General features: G+C 33.3%; 2 protein-coding genes across 2 annotated transcripts; one reads left to right on the top strand and one right to left on the bottom strand.

Annotated features, from left to right (window-relative positions):
• Positions 1-6,037: 6,037 nt before the first annotated feature.
• Positions 6,038-6,790, top strand: LOC146945792 (uncharacterized). The gene has a single exon (XM_085744080.1). It carries the CDS (start codon positions 6,130-6,132, stop codon positions 6,655-6,657), a length of 528 nt encoding a protein of 175 aa, XP_085600206.1. The 5' UTR covers positions 6,038-6,129; the 3' UTR covers positions 6,658-6,790.
• Positions 6,791-10,285: 3,495 nt separating this feature from the next.
• Positions 10,286-14,079, bottom strand: LOC146945791 (plant intracellular Ras-group-related LRR protein 6-like). The gene is made up of 3 exons (XM_085744079.1): positions 13,805-14,079; positions 12,968-13,137; positions 10,286-11,261 (listed from the first exon to the last, which is right to left on the bottom strand). The coding sequence occupies exons 1-3, from the start codon at positions 14,036-14,038 to the stop codon at positions 10,592-10,594; spliced, it is 1,074 nt and encodes a 357-aa protein (XP_085600205.1). The 5' UTR covers positions 14,039-14,079; the 3' UTR covers positions 10,286-10,591.
• Positions 14,080-16,711: the final 2,632 nt, after the last annotated feature.

Here is a 16,711-nt window from a genome sequence, read left to right as displayed (position 1 = left end):
TTTGGTGTTTTTTGTCCAAACATGAAAGGTGTTGAATGCTAAAACACACCTTCACAAAAGTGAGTGGGTGTATTGTAGCATCCCCATATATATATATATATATATATATATATATATATATATATATATATATATATATGGGTTATGATAGAAGACACCTTTTGTGAAGGTGTCTTTTATCAAGTTACTCTATGAGCATTTGTTAAAAGACACCAACTACTTTTTATGAAGGTGTCTTTTATCAAAGTTATAACTAAAAAAGTGAAAATCACACCTTGAGGTGTGACTTGATAAAAGACACCACACTACTTTTTATGAAGGTGGCTTGTAACATAACCCTATATATATATATATATATATATATATATATATATATATATATATATATATATATATATATATATATATATTACAAATACTTCAATATTTAACTCTACTTTTTTTTAAGGAATATTTAACTCTACCTTAAAACATCATTATTACTAACACAATAATGACAAACAATAGTTATAGTTATCGGACAAACAATCTAGAAAGATGAGCCTAAAGACAAAAGATGTGTTTAGGACCGTCCGTCACGCATGAGTGTGTGTTTGTAGCGTTACCATTTATTACGGAAAATTATGCCGCGTTTATAGGCTCTAAGGTGACTCCGTGAGTGAGTAGTGACCTCCACACTTGAATAAAACACACACACTAGCCAGTGAGTGTGATGATGATAGAGACTCTACCTCACCACCATGTGAGGCCTTCCCTTAGTTTATCTATTTTCTTGAGAATATGTATGTGATTGATTACTTTTTGTCTTCATTTTCTTTCTTTGACAAGAACATGTGTCATGCATGCCTTTGCTAATTTAGCAAAAAAAAATTGTTTCAAAATGAATGTCACTTTACATTTTCAATACAACTTTAATTTTTTCTTCCAACTTTACCCTCAATAAATACTCCAACTTTTCTCTCACACAATTTTCAATGCAGCTTTATTTTTGTCTTTTCCTTATAAAGTAAGGGCAGTTTAGTAAAAGCGTTATATTCAATGATTATTTCATTCCATTTCTTAATCTGTGTGCCAAAGCCTAAAGCGACACTCATTTTGAAACGGATGGAGTATTTTTTTTGGGTGACTTCTAATTTCATATTATTAGTACACCCTCCGGTCACTATTATAAGTAAAACTTTGCATTTTATATTCATTCATTAAATGATGTATGTGGTCTATAATAAAGACTATATACATCATTAATTGAATGAATCTAAAATGCAAAGTTTTGCTTATAATAGTGACCAGAGGGTGTAAATATTTGTACAATAACTTATGAAACAATCATAAATTTACATTGAAAATTTGTTATTAACATGAAAACCAAAATAATAGTGAGAGAGAAAGTAAAAATATAATGTGAGTATAATAGAAAAAGTTGTCACAAAAATTGGTACAAATTGTTTGTACAAATATTATTTCTCTGAACCATATACCTCTCTAACATCTCTCTAACTTTTTGCCATTGTCAAGCCTTTCACCCTCAAATCCAAACTCAAGATTCAAAAAGTAGACACATCAGGTGGTGGTGCGACGAGATCCATCATCCGCACCAGTGTCTCGTCCCGCTGGAGCTGCTTTAAACCATTCTCTTTCGGCGATTGGCCATTCCAGCTCTCTCATGTTACCCATGGGGTCGCCTAATTTTATTGCCACCGATATGGTTTGCACGGGTATGTTGCTATGTTTTGGTTTCTCTAATTGTGGGTTGCGCTACTAGATTCGGGTTTTTTTGGAGATCTCTTGATCTATTCGCAAAGGTGGTTGTGTCTTTGCTTCATGATCTGATGGTATTGTTTCAGTTGTGTTGCATGTTTTGCGCCAGAGAATTTGGGCTTGTTTATTCATTTGTTGTGATGGGTTATGTGGCTTTGTGTGTGTTTGTGGTTGCTCCATCGCAATTGTATCGCTGGTTGTTTGTTCGTGTATCGCTTGATTTTTTACAGTGACGGGTTGTTTGTTCTCATGGGTCTTTCGGCGCTTTGGTTTGTGCTTTTATGGTACTGTTGATCAAAGATTGGTTTAGTGGTTGAAGACTCATGCCTTTTAGATGTGGTTCAGTTTCAAAAACCCGAAAAGGTATGTTCAGTTTCAAAAACCCGAAAGGGTCTGCTTTTGTTAACCTGAAAGTGTATGTTTGGTTTCTAGCGTATTGGACTCATCTCTCAGTCTGAGTTCTTACACGTCTCATTAAAACATGTTGTGTTTGGTGGTCTGATATCTTCAATTCTTTGATATTTCAGATTTGTTGATATTTGCAGGCTTCAAGGCTCGAAAGAGCTTTTATGCTTGATGTTGTGTTCAGGGAGTTATTATCACTTGAATTTTGATACCGTTTTGACGATCAATCCATTTGTCAGATTTAAACCATAATCGGTTGTTACAGATGTTCAATCTTCATATTTTTTGTAATTTGGTTTCGCACCTGTGCGTAGGTTCGCTTGGTTGCACCCGTGATTAATGAATTTTTGATAGGATAGATTAGGGCTAGTCCACTTAATCTGATTTTTCACGATGTACTCCTATTTGAATTATGATTCGGTTAGGTCTAATGTCCCCAAGTTTTTGTATATTTGTATTTTTATCTTATATAATTTCCGTTTTGCCTAAAAAAATTAAAATCAAAATAGTGGCTCTTGTATTTTGTTGGTGGATATGTGTGAGTTGGGTTTGACTTATTATCCTTTCACATGTTCATTTATTTTATTTTATTTTTTAAAAAAGTGTTTGTTTGGCCTTTTGGGTACTATATAAAAAAGTTTGAGTCCGCGTAAATTTGAGGCCCAGCTCGCTCCATAAAGTTGGATGCTCATGGGCTGTGTTGGTCGTGCTCTTATACATTTGCCGCCCTCTTTATTAATTTTCTCTTTCTCTCTCTTCAAACTGGCAAAGAGAACCCATTTCATTTGTTTCATCCCTTTTAATAATTAAGTAATATTATTGTTGTCCAACTTAAAGGTTAGTCGTGTATTTAGCTACTAGATCTTAATAATATTTCTCTTTTTCTTCAAACCATTAAGTCAAAGAAGAAATTTCGTTCCTCGACTGCCAATTTCTTAACTCCTCCAAAGAATGTGTTGACACCCAATTTTATCCGCCCTTGTATGATTTATAAAAAAAAAGTGAAAAAAAAATAATTGGATTTCGACTAAGTGATCCCGTTCTTGTAAAAACTCTATCAAATTGATTTTTTTCAATCTTTATTTATTGGTTTTTACTTTTTCACTATATGATCTTCTCACGAGTCCTATTTTTCTTCAAAAATATTATGTTCATATTGAAGGTGAGAAAAGCACAAGAAGGGGGTTGAATTGTGTTAGTTTTTTCTTCTTTTTAAACTAAGTCCAACGTCTAGAGTCTGATAGAGTTCAGATTTTAGAACAATGTTCAGAGTCTAATGTAGCGGATAGAGTAAAGATAGAGAGAGAGAGAGAGAGAGAGAGAGAGAGAGAGAGAGAGAGAGAGAGAGAGAGAGAGAGGAGAGAGACACAAAACAATTATACAGGTTTCTTCCACAATCCAGAAGTAGTCATGTCCCCCTTGCACTTCCAAGGAGAGTTCCAAATGCTCAAGCACACAAGCAAGATATTTCCTATGCTCAAGCACAAAAGCAAGAGACTTCTAAACAAACAAAATTACACAGAAAGATGTTTGATTTGAACACTTGATATACTATCAGTGGTGTTCACAATACAAATCAAAATCAGACTCTTAAGACTCTAAAATTTCTAAGATATGAAAGTTTATAAGAAATTCTAAGTTTGTGACGCACAAAAATTTCGGTAGAGTTTTGGCATTATCAAAACGTTGTTGAGTCTCTTTTTAATCTTCAAGTCTTCACTCCGTTATATAGAGGTGTGAGAGATACGTTGAGGATTGCCAGCACATCCAAAGAGTCGTTGTTGAAGCACGATCATCACCAATGATATGTTGCTTGATTTGGTTAATGTCCTAGGAGGGAATATTTTGAAATCCATTCCTTGTTTGAAGAATTAACCAGTGTAGACACAGCTGTAGCAGTACTATGTGCAGGCAATATAGTGGAATAGTGGAGTAGTGGTTGTACTATTGTCCTTCTCTGCGCTCTTCAGTGGATAAGCATTCAATGTCTTCCAATTCCTCTGAAATAGCCGTTGCTTCATGCTTTTCTTCCTTCTGCAATCTTGTGTCTTCAAAATAACCAACTTTAACTAACTCTAGCTTCTTGACTTCAGACTCTGATGAACTTCAGACTCTAGATGACGTCAGACTCTGGCAGTCAGCTTCTGATGAATCTTCAGACTCAGGCTTGCAACATAAGCTTCCTTTGCAAATTTCATTGCTCTCTTTTGTTCTTTTAGAACCAATACTTTGATTTAAGACTAATAAATTTTTTGTCTATGGTCCTGCACACTTGAACAAATATTAGCATAGCCAATTGACTTTATGATACTTTATTATCATCAAAATTTAATGTGGCAATGTTAAACACTTTTTGTTCCAACAATCTCCCCCTTTTTGATGATGACAAACACTAGTATTAATAGTCAATTGTTGTTAATCTAATCAAGAAGTTGACTTTAGGGTCTGAGGCTTGTAAGCTCCCCTGAGTCTGATTGTTCTTAGGGTGAGGTGTGTAAGCTCCCCCCTGAGTTCTATCCAAGTTAATTAAATTCATTTTAATCTTAAAAACGTCACTCAGAAATAATTTCACATGAGATTCAGAGACTAAGAGATGAGAAGAAGGTTCTCCTAAATTAATTTTAATGTTAATTTAGTGGGATCAGAGCCTAAATGTACTATATCTTACTCCCCCTTTTGTCATCAACAAAAAGTTTTAAAAAAGTAAAAGAGAGAAGTAAGAAACATGAATATTTCTAAGTATACCATCAGAGCATGATCAATATCATTAAAGCATATATATATATATATATATATATATATATATATGTATCAGAGGCATAATATTCAGGAACATAAAAACATAAGAAACATAAACAACAAGAATTAAAGGTGTGCAATCTAAGGTTGTTGTTGTTTCTTCATCATTTTCATCAGTGCAGCAACCATAGACTTGATCTTTTCAGATTGTTGCTTCACTGTGTTCTACAGATCCTCTGACCTTTTATCTTTAGCTTCTTGAATGGCTCTCCGATGCTTCTGATCTTCTTTCAATTCAGCAACCTGTCTTCTTAAAGTCTCAGTCACCAGCTTCTATTCAAATAGCTCTTTCTGAAGCTTCTCAACTATCTTTCCTTCTTCAGGTTCTTTCATCTCCAGAGCTTTTAAGACAGGTTTCTCTGACTTGACAAGTACTTGAGTTATCCAGGAGTGTCAAGTCCTGATCTGACAGTCTCAGGAATCATCCTTGAGAGATCCACATAGAATGGAATGTTTGTGATGAATTTCTCATTTCTCTTGATTTCCACAGCTTCCATGCTCTTAATTACCTCTTTGAACCATTTGGTCAAGGCTTGATTCTGAGCTTCCACAGATTGTCTTTGCGGATCACTGAAGACTCTATCCACAACAGTTTTCAGAGCATTCCATTTATTCTCATAGTTTTCAAGATGAATAGCATCATTTCTTGAATTTACTAGCTTCATCAGATCTTCAAATATGTTATCACAAACCTCTCTCAATATGGTTGGTTAGAAAAGGATGGTAGGAGGTGGTGAAACATTTATAGGCTCCATTGTTCTAAGGACACTTAATAGAATTTTTCAAAAATGAATGTCTCCATTGTATATGTTCTAAATGATTACTTTTAGCTTATCCAAAGTACCTAGATTCAAATTCAATCATGATAATGTATTTGTATTAAATTTCCTGAGAAATAAATTTGTCACCTATTATATATATTTTTTTTAAGTATCTTAGTGTTAAAAATTCATTTCTTAAAGTAAATAAGTGAATTGTTCGTATTAAACTCACATATATTATCAACTATTATAATTTTATTGACTTGATGATTAGTCCATGCAGTTAAAAATGATATTTTCCAAACAAAAATTTTTCTTTGGAGTTATTAGTATTACGCACTCATATGCTGACATAAATAAACTCAGCATACTCTTCTCTTCCGCGGTGCCTTTACCCGACCCGAAAATGAAATCCAAATCAGAAAACCCGGTTCAACAAACCACCACCGTCACCGATCCATCCTCCGCCGCATCAATCGATCCCATCTTCCACCTCCTCCGGATCCTCCCCTTCTCCTTCCTCCGCCCACCACGCCTCCGTCTCAAACTCCCATCCTTCTCCCTCCCCTCCTCCAACCTCGTCTTCGCCCTCGTCCTCCTCACCTACTTCATGGTCGTCTCCGGCATCGTCTACGACATCATCGTCGAACCACCCGGCATCGGCTCAATGCAAGATCCCTACACCGGCGCCGTTAAGCCAGTCGTCTTCATGTCCGGACGTGTTAACGGTCAGTACATCATTGAAGGTCTCTCGTCAGGATTCATGTTCGTGCTTGGTGGAATTGGGATTATTATGCTGGATCTTGCTCTTGATCGGAACCGGGATCGCTCTGTCAAGGTTTCTTATGCAACTGCTGGTATTACCAGTGTTGTCATTGCTTATGTTATGAGTATGCTCTTCGTTCGTATCAAGATCCCGGCTTATCTCAGTTGAATTTGGCTTTGTTTCTTGAATTTGTAGTTTGAGTTAATTTGAGAATTTAGGGTTGTTGAATTGAAATGGTTATAGTAACTGGATCTTATTTTGTTATATTTTATATAATAAGTACTCTAATTGGTTTGGTATACTTGAAATTCGGGTTAACATATTTAGGATGAATTGTTGTGGTTATATTATATGGTTTGTTTCGTGTGCAATGATTTATCTGTGGCTAAAATGTGGTTTGTGTTAGGGTTGTCAAATAGCAGCTATAGCGGAATTTGAATAAATTGCTATTGTTCTGCGATTCGCTATTTAGTACATAGTGTTGTCAAATATAGAGGCTAGGCTATAGCAATTAACAGCGTTGGAGTGTATTAGGATTTGAACAAACTACTATTTTCTGTGATTGACAACAGTGGTTTGTGTAGCTTGTTGTGTATTAAAGCACGTTTGCCAAGGGCAATGCCGTTTGTTGTACTATGGCTTTCTTTTAGTTGGTTTGGTATACTTGAAATTTAGGTTAACATTTTTAGGATGAAAATTGTTTTGATTATATTATATTTGGTTTTTTATGTTTCTTTGATGTGCAATGATTTATTTGTACTTGAATTGTGGTTGGTCTCAAATAGTAGCGGTACAACGCTATAGCGTAGGTTATTTGATCAATTCGCATCGCTATTTTTCTGCGATAGGTTATTTGCTACAAAGTATTGTCAAATAGCATCTATAGTGTGCAGTAGCATATTGGACTTTGAACAAACTGCTACTTTTTGTGTTCCGTGTTCCACTTTAATGGTTTGTGTTACTTGTTGTGTATTAAAGCATTTGAGAAGGGAAATGCTGTTTGGTGTACTATGGCTTCTTTTTGTAAGTGTGTGTATGGATACATGTTTGTTTTGTTACTGATTGTGTTTGATGTGAAAACGTTGTGGTTGCTACTGTCAGACTATAGGTTACAAGCAATTCTGGTGAATCAAAGATTAGGGCATGAAAAGGGGAGGGCTGATTTGTTTATGGATAGGTTGATTGTGTTATGTTTATGTGATTTCTATATATGTTTATGTTTTTCTTGCATGTGTGATGATCCTGCTATTTCGGTCTCATATGGCGGTATACCTCTGTTTGTATCTGATCCCTTTCTCGAGGTCCTGCTCTCTCGAAACTTCAATTTGTTTGTATTAACATAAATCCTCATGTCCTAGATACATAGACATGGCAGTTTCCTAAAATGCAACCCTTTTCATTGTCGAGTGACTCTGATATTGATAACCATTCTTCCCCCCATTACATTGACTGTTGAAGAAAAGTAGGCTTTGATATCACTTGATGTAAAGGGTAACACTCCTAAAACCAGGCCTATAACTCTATAAGAGGTGTGAGACTCCAATGTAGATGGGACATGAATGTATCATACCCTGCTTATACTTTTGAAACCATATAATAGAACTGTAAGAGTGGTAGCATACTTTTTTCTTTTCTCATTTCAATGGTGATTAAGGAAAGATAGTTTTTAGTAGTTCTTTTGATTTATTAATTTGGTAACATAGCCTTGGATCGCATGACACCAAGTATCTTGGAGACAACATGATCTCAGGATGGAACCCCTTGAGGCTGCTTTGCCTCTAGTTTGTTTTTTCTGGATCTTCTTTTGCCGCTCTAATTTATTATACATTGGTACTTTGACTTAAGTAGAGCAGTTTCTTTCTCTATAAGAATAAGAAAACGTTCTTCATATTAGATGCTTGCATATCGAAACTGCAAAACCTTATTGAGGCTCAGGTGTGTCAAGTGACCTTGCATTTTTACCCTTAAAAAATAATCCACGTTGGAAACAAGAGATGGACTCGTAGCTATGTTTTTAAAATACAAAAGAACCCATAGGAGCACTTGAGCAGTTAAATATATATAGTTAAGGTTGTCGGTGTCGGTGCTTCAGATATCCCACCGATTGTCTCTGACAATGAGGCTAAGAGCTTGGAGGAGAAGGTTGGAAAGGTTGCAGCGGGCGACTCTTTCCTCCTTTGAGGTGGAATGGAGTGGCTGATAGTTTCAAGGGGTTAAGCACCATTAATACAAGGGACATTTTCAGTTCTTTTTCTATGATTTTTTAATATTTTGTAGTTGTTTGTTTTGTGAAACTATGGCAACTTAGTGCTATATAAATCTCCCGTAATAGTTTGTCTAGGAAAGAGTTAGACTCATTGGATTTTGCATATTTTTTCACTTTGATTTTGCAAGAGACTTGACTCCAAAACTTGAATCCATGATCTCTTGGTCATATGACGACAACTCTTGCATCTCAGACCAAGTCTCATTAGGCCTCTCTCATTAGTTGTGTAACCCAAAAAAAAAAAAAGGAAGATTTTTGGCTTAAACTTTAGATTAGCTTACGTGTTTGAGGTGCATGGGTGATAGAATTGGAATAACATGTGATGAGTGTTTGTATTAATTACTGAACTTTGGTTACTGATATGGTTAAAAGTGTTTGTATTAATTACTGAACTTTGGTTACTGATATGGCTAAATTAAATATCAGTAGCAGAAAACTGCATAAAAGGTTGTGGAAATCTCAAGGACCATAGAAAATAAAGTATCCCAGGCAATTTAAGAGGTCTGGTTTTCTCCCATTCTCAACTTACTTCATTCCTTTCTCTCTTCTTCTATTATCTCCGCTTCCCTCTTAACAGTTCTATCGCTTCATTCTCTTTTTATTGCTTTCATGCCATTTGGCTGTCACTGAATTTCCTCATATCTTTTGTCTTTATTCTCTCTTAAGACTGAATTCTCCCTTTTGTATTCTCGTATGTTTTCAAAATACACATACAAAGATACTCTATCATGTGTTATAGGCCAACTTTATGGTACACAAGTGAGACAATCATTGCATCATGCACAAGTTAGTTTCCACCATTAAATCTATAAATCTCATCATTAAGTAATATGGGTCGTGATGAAACTTAATAATCCAATGGTGAAAACACTTGTGTACGGTGCACAAACATTTTACTTTTGCACATTAAACAAAATTCAAGTTTGATATATATACCTCCGTCTTCAATGTTCGTTATATGATACTCAAGTAGCTAAATTCAAGAAACTTGGTTGCATTTTTTTTGATGTGCTAATGATAAATTTGCTCCATGGGAAAGTATTTTCGGATTTGTAGACATGTTGATCTTTCATGCATGTATTTGAGCTGCATGCCCCTGCTTAGTGTTTGTATAATTCTGTTAACACAGTCGAAACTAGATGTTTGAACAAATGGATATCTGAACTGATGAGATTGGTTTTTCGTTCTGATGGTGTGCATACTTCTTCCTCTTTTTTACTAATCATCCCACGAGTAAGTAATTCCACGATTGTGGCTACCGTTGATCTCCATGTTTTGGAAACATGCCCTTTTTTCCGAACATGTATGAACTGCTATGGTCTGCTACTTTTACTGAGTTTTTCTCATACAAATACATCTGCAACTTACCGATTCATGTTGTGGTAGAATTTCTCATTCCATTATGGATGATTGATTACATGCAGTGAAGAAGGTACCTTCAACCTTTTTTTTTGTTTGAAACAAACATACCTTCAACCTTTACTTACAAACTAGCAATGCGTTAAAAATTAGAGTTCGTACATCATATTGTAAAGCTGAAAGAAGTATAAAATGAACCCGTTATGAGCTATTAATTACATCAGAGGAATTCTTCAAAAAAAAATATTACATCAGAAGTTTCACATGAACATGTTTACTTAGTTTCACAAACCCACCATTTTCAAATCCATGATATACACGTACATTTTCTGCATGCATGCATCTCTAACCAGCAATTATTCACCTTTACAGTAGCCATATCCTGATTGTTTGAATTCAAAACCAACACAGCTATTAAAACTATTTGACAGGCAAGGATTATACACAGATATTTTACAAAATTATTTTTGTGGCTTCTCAACTTAAGGAATTACGACGGGGTGAGAAGAGGCGAAGAGGCGACAACCTCCCCATGAAGCCTGGTGAAGCAAGACCATTCATGGGTTGATAATGAAGCTTGTTGAAACCCTTATGTTCTGATCGTTTCCCACTTATCATGTCTCCATTGAAGGTCCCACATTTCACCATCCACCATCTCTTCTTGGTTGGGATATGATGGCTTGAGTTCATTTTGTTACACATGTACTCTTTCACCACATGCAATCCCTGCTCCACCACCTCCAGTGGAGGCGAACTGAGCGGGTTTCCCTCCACGCTTAGCTTTTGGAGCTTCTGGAGGCATCCGATGGAGTCGGGCAATGTTTTGATATTGTTGTAGCTAACGTCTAGTTCAACTAGGGACAACAGTAGTCCTATGGAGTAGGGCAATGACTCCAAGTACCGGAAATTCTGACTCACATTTAAGGTTTCAAGATTGACGAGGTTCTCAAGGTCGTCGGGGAGACTCCTGAGGCAATTCAAACGTACGTCGAGAACCATAAGAGTCATCATGTGAGAGGTGGAGCTAGGAAGACACACAAGTTTGTTGGAGTTAACTGCAAGCTTCTTGAGTTTTACGAGCTCAAAGCCTATTGTGTCTGGAAGTTTGCTCAACATGTTGAAGTTGAGATTCAGTTCTTCTAAGGCTCTGGTGGATCAAAATTCATATGCACATGTGCATGTTAGAAAAAAGAATGAAAAAAACATGTAATAATCAATATTAACAATGATATGTAACAGTAACACACATAACCAAGTTTTTAGCACAATTGCACTCCAATTTTATCATATAATAATGGTGACATAGATGTGAGCCTTATAAAGACGTGAAGCATGCAGGCATTATTCAATCAATATCTAGTTGGTAGGTTTAGAGATATAATATGCGTAGAGTTTACAATATTGATTTTGTGATGTTGGATCTAGGAATTCTTGATTAGAATTGAAATTTCCAGGCAATTAAATATATTTTTTAAGAGAGAGACAATTAAAAACGAGAAATTCATGATGGGGGTATTTATATTATATCATTGCAAAACAAGTATACAAAGTCTCCCCTAAAAAAAAAAAACAAGAATAAAAGTCTATCGGACCTGATTTAATCATGCTTAGTTCAAACAGTTTATTTTGTTAATAATATTTTTTTATTTTGTTAAACAAATATTGAACCAGAATTGGGAGGTTTTGTCTGTTGGATCTACAATCCAGTTTTTAAAATATTAATAAAAAAATATCAATTTACATCAAAGTCAATTTCTCGATCTTTTTGTTATTTTTTTTATTTGCATGACATCATTAGGTGAAAGTAAAATGTGAATACTAGATATTTGTTGAAATATGATTAGACACCTACAAATGTAATTTGTTAATATAAGTCTTTGGTTTGCATGGTACATGGGAAAATTAAATATGATTATGTTTAATTAGAGATGAATAGATAACTTGTTTGAGGTATCACAAGAAAAAAAGATAACTTGTTTGAGTTGTTAACTAATATATAGCAATTAGTCTTTTCTTTTGAAAAGTAATAGCAATTACTCTTGTAAACAAAAATTTGATTAGCTTGATGAGATATAATTAATCTATTTTCTAGATCTTAATAAATTTATGAAAAAATACAAAAAAAATTAAAAAAATTATAGATTCTCAAATCAATTAAATATTTATTTGTTTTTTTAAGTTCCCCTCTTGGTAGATAGTTATGCAAAACGTCCTCGTGAGCATAACTCAGTTGGTATGGACAATGCATAATATATGCAAGGTCCGGGGTTCAAACCCCGACCACTAAAAAAAAAGTTATGCAAAACACAATAATGAACATGGATGTTCTTGTAATAATGTCAGCATTCAAAATTTGAAAAGTCATATGTATGCTGAAAGAAAGTAATAACACCTATACACAACTAAAAACATGTATATGAGTCGCATCTTTTGACATCAGTTGTCAAACTTAGTACTCCATCCGTTTCAAAATGAGTGTTGCTTTAGCTAAAAAAATTTGTTTCAAAATGAATGTCACTTTCAGTTTCCAATGCAATAATAACTTTTTCTTTTCAATTGTACCCTCTAATTAATACTCTGCACACTACTTCCAAATTATTACTTTTAAAACTAACCAATAGTTAATAAGGATAATTTGGTAAAATAATCATTCTCTTTCTTTTAGTCATTGCATTTCTTAATATGTGTGTAAACACCTAAAACAACACTCATTTTAAAACGGATGGAGTAAAATAAATCCCTAACATTAACTTGATATGGGTAACACTTAAAATTCAAAAAGTTATAATATGAGATAATTTTATCATATATTTAATTATCGATAAAATATAAAGAGAAGTTAAGAAAATAAACCTGCAATTCTCAATGGTTGCTGGGAGGGATTGGATGAAGTTTCCAGAGACATTCAAAGCTTTGAGTTTAGAGAGACAACCAATGGAATTGGGTAGGGATCTAAGCTGGTTGGAGTGCACGTCCAACATCTCCAAGTTTAATAATCTTGCCGTTAATGACTCCGGTATGTTCTGTTATATATAGTTAAATAGTTATTTCCTATCAAATAATTTATATAACAAGATATTCAATCAATTTTACATAAAATAAAAGATATTCAATCAATTGTTCATTAAAAAAAAAGATATTCAAATATTCAATCAATTGTTCATTAAAAAAAAGATATTCAATTAATTGTTCATAAAAATAAATGTTCATGTTCATTAAAAAAAGAAGAAGATATTCAATCAATTTAGAAGAAGATATCTGTATCAAAGCTAACCGTTATATTACATCTAATATATTAAGTTAAGTATGTCTTAATCAAATATATTTTTTAGACTTAATAAAATGAATATGTACAAAAAAAAATGAATATATACTAATACTAGTTGCACCAGATACTTATCAAAAAAATCCAAGTAGTACAAGATTATGCCATTTTCCCTTCAACAAAGATTATTCTATTTGTTATGGACAGCTAAACCACTATGATTTTAAGATTTGGATCTAAATCCATGATTTTGGCTCTCTAGTGCATCCTATTCCTAGCTATTGATCTCATCATGAGTGTCAATCATATATATTAATAATTGTGATTGTACAACAATTTTGATGAAAAAACTTAAACTTCAAAACCTTAATAAAATTGCATTGTACTAAAATTAATTGTGAATTTGTCAAACTTGGAGATTGTACCTGGAGATTGTTGTTAGACAAATTGAGCTTGCAAATAATAGCTAAATCAAGAGAAAGTTTAGGAAGTGAGTCCAAGGACATGCCATGCAAGTCCACAACATGAACCCTATCTTCCTCCGTCGGCGTCGGCGACGTCGTCTTTTTTGTCTCCCTCTTCCTTGTTGGCATATGATCCATCTTCATTGTCATCTGATGATCTTGATGAAGAAACTGAAATTGTTGCAATTCATACATATTTTAGTTGAAAGGAGAGAAGCTAGCTAGCTAGATTTTGTGAAAGAGATGGAAGAGAAAGTTGGAGATTTATAGAGAGAGATGATAAAAGAAAGTAAACGATATATGTACGGATGAGGATTGAGGGTTTGTAGAGTGACGTATTATGAAAGTACGAGAACCGTATAGTCAGGGTTTGCGTGCTACGCCACGTTCTATTCTCATTTCATTTCATTTCTTATACCTATTAATTAATTAATTTTGGTTTAATAGTATGTTAAAGTCAGAAAAAAAAGTCAATGGCTGCGTATTTGCTTACATTATACATGATAAAATCTACACTGGTTTATGTTGAAAACAAAACCTAAACAATATTTGATAGAAAACTATACTAGTATATTGTAATATTTTAGTTTTTTTATGGATAAATATTTGGGTTAATTATTTAAGAGAAGTCTTCAATATGCCAACACATATCACGGCTCTTTCGATGATATATCTATATTTATTTTTTTGGTAAGTATATATCTCTTTAAAATATTTCGATGATAAAATATTTGTTATTAAATAAGATAAGATAATCTTTTGTTTGGGCACTTGATCAGTTATAATGGTTGTTATTCACCCACCCCAAAGTACGTGTTCGGTAGGTCTGGACCATGTTCCTCCCTACTAATTTAACATGCACAACCAACTGATACTCAATAAATAAATAAAGTTACTTTTGCTTACTTTTCTATCTTTCCATTACGAAGTAGAAATTGACAGTTTTGCTGGTTGCGTTCGGATCTTTCCAATTATGAAATAATGTTGATTTAGTGCATGGTTTGATGCCACCAAGGAGTTGTCACAATCACGGTGAACTAGTATGATATTAAATATTTTAAGAGTTACTCTGGTGTAATTTTTTTTTACAATAAAAACACGTATTATTTCAATTCTCACAATAGTTTTAATATAAGATGGAATTAAATCAAACTATTGATGACAAACATTCAATATTGACATACTTAATTACCAACCTATGAGCAACAAAATTAACTTATCCCTTGACGAAACTTATCTTAAAGTTTGGATATTGTTGTAAAAGAAACTTATCTTATAGTATGATTTTTGATAAGATGTGATCGTAGTTTCAATTTAATTAACCAATGTTGCCCATTTCTTAATTTGTTTTAAAAAAAAAATGAGGGGTTTAAATCAAATTTATTTTATTGCATTGTAAATATTTGGTTTTCTTTATATACAATACCATTTCTTTATACACGGTAATATTTATTTATTTCCCTTAAAAAAACATTTATTTATTTATTGGTTTTTTATAGGTTCCCCCCACTTGAAGTAATCATATTTGAGACATATCAGATATTATAAGTGGATACATCTTCCAACTTAAATCAAACATTAGTTCGTCAAGTTGTAGAAATTTAGAGACTCAACTCCCATTGATCTTACTATTAGAATATGTAAATATTTTTTATATTTAGTATGTATTCGTTTGTATTTGCATGTCAAGCTTAATTCATTGCATGATCATGTATATATATACATCAGTAACTTGGCTATCATGACGTTATCAAATTGTACGGTAATCTTTCAATCAACGAGATTAATTGCTGAATAAATACAAATGAATACCTACTAGATATAAAATATATTTACATATTCTAATATATAGTTACATTTATTTATTTGAAATATTTATTTTAATGAAACTTGAAAGCTAAGAACAGTTGTCGTTTGGACATATATTTATTATATATTTTTATTACAATGTTTAGACAAATCTGTTGTTGACTGAATCATAGTATAAAGAAAAATGAGAAGATAAATTTGAATTTATTATTAGATAAAAATATCGAAAAAAATAAATTAAGATGATTTGGTTTACTCAAGTTATATACTACTGTACTACAACCAAACCGGTCTGGTTTCGTATAAGAAAATAATATAAGAGTGTATAGTATTTTTCTTCGAAATCAACTCAATTCAAACCAAATAAACATATGCTTATATTTTGACTGAGGAAGTACCATGCACTTTTACGAAGGTACTGTTGCTTAAACTTTGGGCAGCTGCACAAAGGTTCTGTGATTTGGTTACGTTTGATTTTGAATTAAAAAGAAGAAGTCATCTATGCCACCAAAAAAAGTCATCCAAATTAGGAGAATATGGTGTTGTAAGATTGAGAAAATATCTACCCGGATGATAAAATGAATCTTAATTGTCCCGTTAGTGTAGTTCAGTTGGTAGCTACCGGGAATAATTTGTGCAGGAGTCGGGGCTCGAACCCCGAATTCCCCACTTCTCCACACATAATGTGTGTGAATCTAGCCACTACGCTACATGACAAAAAAAAAATATGAATCTTAATTGCCTCATGGATTCTCCGTGGTTGCACGAGGATGATAAAATTAATCAAATTAACTAAATTAATTTTAGTCAACTTAATTACATTTCTTTAAAAAAAAAACTTAATTGCATATTGTTAAAAAACTTGAGAATTTTTATTTTTTTCATTTATTTTAATTGCAAATTATTATTTACTTGTTAAATAAATATTAATGGAATTCACATGATTTCGTGCTACGTTGTATATTTTGTAAATATATTTATATAAAGGGTTTTGTTAACCAGTGCCCACTGGTTAAGAAAGCCAAAAAAGGAAATTTTAACTCAAAAAGTAACACTTTT

Source organism: Medicago sativa, chromosome 2 (assembly GCF_051527215.1).
Source record: "Medicago sativa cultivar Bolivia chromosome 2, Bolivia_mono, whole genome shotgun sequence".
Classification (NCBI taxonomy): domain Eukaryota; kingdom Viridiplantae; phylum Streptophyta; class Magnoliopsida; order Fabales; family Fabaceae; genus Medicago; species Medicago sativa.
Note: the sequence above shows the minus strand (reverse complement) of the source record. Positions and strands in the feature narration are given on the sequence as shown.

What these genes read in the sequence shown, in the direction of transcription:
- LOC146945792 (XM_085744080.1), top strand. Translation starts at nt 6,130, where the DNA reads ATGAAATCCAAATCAGAAAACCCGGTTCAACAAACCACCACCGTCACC.
- LOC146945791 (XM_085744079.1), bottom strand. Translation starts at nt 14,038, where the DNA reads ATGTATGAATTGCAACAATTTCAGTTTCTTCATCAAGATCATCAGATG. An exon ending in TGTCTAACAACAATCTCCAG is followed by an intron (nt 13,138 to 13,804) that starts GTACAATCTCCA and finishes TATATATAACAG; the next exon opens with AACATACCGGAGTCATTAAC. An exon ending in GCAACCATTGAGAATTGCAG is followed by an intron (nt 11,262 to 12,967) that starts GTTTATTTTCTT and finishes TTGATCCACCAG; the next exon opens with AGCCTTAGAAGAACTGAATC.